Source organism: Ammodytes marinus (genome assembly GCF_949987685.1).
Source record: "Ammodytes marinus genome assembly, chromosome: 2".
Classification (NCBI taxonomy): domain Eukaryota; kingdom Metazoa; phylum Chordata; class Actinopteri; order Uranoscopiformes; family Ammodytidae; genus Ammodytes; species Ammodytes marinus.
In genome coordinates this window covers 31,577,152-31,579,651 of record NC_137231.1, presented here as the reverse complement: position 1 = coordinate 31,579,651, position 2,500 = coordinate 31,577,152, and the positions used below count along the sequence as shown (strand labels likewise).

General features: G+C 40.8%; 1 protein-coding gene across 1 annotated transcript in view; it reads right to left on the bottom strand.

Annotated features, from left to right (window-relative positions):
• The window catches only part of antxr2a (ANTXR cell adhesion molecule 2a), a gene marked incomplete at its 5' end in the record, with an annotated part of 154,076 nt that overhangs the window by 143,830 nt on the left and 7,746 nt on the right, over nucleotides 1-2,500 (bottom strand). Inside the window, one exon of the mRNA XM_080036062.1 lies at nucleotides 1-67. This exon is cut by the window's left edge and continues 5 nt beyond it. Within this exon, the coding sequence (XP_079892188.1) occupies nucleotides 1-67 (67 nt within the window). The remainder of the gene's footprint in view (nucleotides 68-2,500) is intronic.

The following is a 2,500-nucleotide window of genomic DNA, read 5'->3' as shown; positions in this document are numbered from 1 at the left end:
GAATCTGTCCGTCAGATTCTTCACAAAGGAATAAATCTCAAACCAGTCTGTGTTGATGCTTCCAGATCTAAAACCAGAGAAACACAGTCAGTCAGTTAGAGATTCAATTTGGTTTATATGTCATATGCACATTAAAGACCTACTTCACCGGTGGGAATATGGAGGTGTATTGAACTCTGAGATCCTATGTAGTATAAATGTGCAAAACATTTTAGAAATCGGTTCATCCTAGCCTGAGAAAAGGCAGAAAGAGTGTTTTATGGTCTCACTGTCTAACCCTACATTTTCCCAAGTGTGACATCACACATGGTAAAATGTAGGGTTAGGATTAACAGGACAGCTGGGCCAAGGGAAGACTGAGGAAAGACTGAGGGAAGAAAACCCTCATTCATTATATTATAATAGTGATTTTATAATGATAGAATGCGGGTTTCGTTCGGGTGAAGTGTTCCTTTAAGTTAACAATTACAGCAGCAGTTGATTTTTTTTTATCGATCAAGATATGAACCAATACTCTTCTTGATACTGCCCTCAATAATTTGAGGCAAAAAATTAGGACAAGTGCTACACACACACACACACACACACACACACACACACACACACACACACACATTTGCCAGAAAAGTCAGCACGTTCAAAAGTAAAATTCCCCAGAATAAATAACAAGCTAGTGACGTAAGAAGCAGAATTATTTAAGAGAACACACACACACACACACACACACACACACACACACACACACACACACACACACACACACACACACACACACACACACACACACACACACACACACACACACACACACACACACACACACACACACACCATTTATTTGGAGCTGCGAGTGTTTCGTAAACCAAACAGAGGAGCTTTCACTAAGTGGCCTTAGATTATGACATCATGTATTTCAAAACCAAACATGGACCTTTCTCTAGTCATACAAATCACCGTAGCAACAAAACCTGCTGCAAAACACTACTGACATTAGGACCACCACAGTCTTATCAATAATTTTTATTTTCAATTTAAGCGTCCTCCCCCCCCCCCCCCCCCCCCCCCATAGAGTCTCAGTCCTCTTCACACCAGACCCAGGTTAGAATCCAGCCCGGGTCGTTCTCTGCATGTCATTCCCCCCTCTCTCTGCCCCCATTTCATCTCTGTCTCTCTCCACACTGTCTAATAAAGCTTAAAAAAATTCGCAAAAAATTATATGCTTTGTCATTTCTGTGATGTATTATGAGTTGGCTTTGTGTACGAAATGTGCTATACAAATAAAGTTGCCTTGCCTAATGTGTGTGTGTGTGTGTGTGTGTGTGTGTGTGTGTGTGTGTGTGTGTGTGTGTGTGTGTGTGTGTGTGTGTGTCTGTGTGTCTGTGTGTGTCTGTGTGTGTCTGTGTGTGTGTCTGTGTGTCTGTGCCTTTCTTTGCCTTATCAGTACACAGGAAATGTGACAGTGTATTTTAAGTAAACTTCCTTGCAGAGACACATGCAACTATTTGGGCTAAATCACATCACAGCAGACCAGGCTTTTAGTTTTCATAAACACAAACACACAAATGTATATAAACCAGACTTAAAAGGTGCAGTGTGTAATATGACATCATCAAGAAAGTTCTACAAAGTTCTAGAATGCAACGCTCCCTGGGTAACCCCACCCCTTTAGAATAATAACAGAAGCTACAGTGGCCTTCAAGGACAAGAACAATTCTACATTTCTAAACAATGCACCTGATGACATTCCAACTATGACACTTTCAAGATGGCGGTGACGAGGCCTTGGTCCAAAATATGCAGAAATATGGACATATACGAGACCCTTTCTAAGGGAAAAAATAACAATTCAAGACATTTTTTTCAGCTATTATGCACCAAATTAAATGTACTTATGTGGATATTATAATTACTTTCTACAAAATCTGCTAGGAAATAAAACCCAAAATTCTACACACTGCAGGTTTAATATACAAAATGCAGAACCAACTAAACATATTTTGCACGTGGGTGGGAGAAGCTGTGCCAAGAATCTCGGTCATCAGACATCCGGTAAATTTGAAATTATGTCGAGGGCGGGGCGGTGTGGAAATGGGTTAGGGTGGCAGCGTTTTCAATGTGACTTCCCTTAAAGGAATACTTCACCCATACGGAACCGGCGTTCTATCATTATAAAATCGCTATTATAATATAATGAATGAGGTTTTTCTTCCCTCAGTCTTCCCTCAGTCTTCCCTCAGTCTTCCCTTGGCCCAGCTGTCCTGTTAATCCTAACCCTACATTTTTACTAGTGTGATGTCACACATGGGAAAATGTAGGGTTAGACAGTGAGACCATAAAACACTCTTTCTGCCTTTTCTCAGGCTAGGATGAACCGATTTCTAACATTTTTGCACATTTATACTACATAGGATCTCAGAGTTCAATACACCTTAAAGTTTGGCTTAAGTGACTGTGTGCAGTGTGTGTGTGTGTGTGTGTGTGTGTGTGTGTGTGTGTGTGC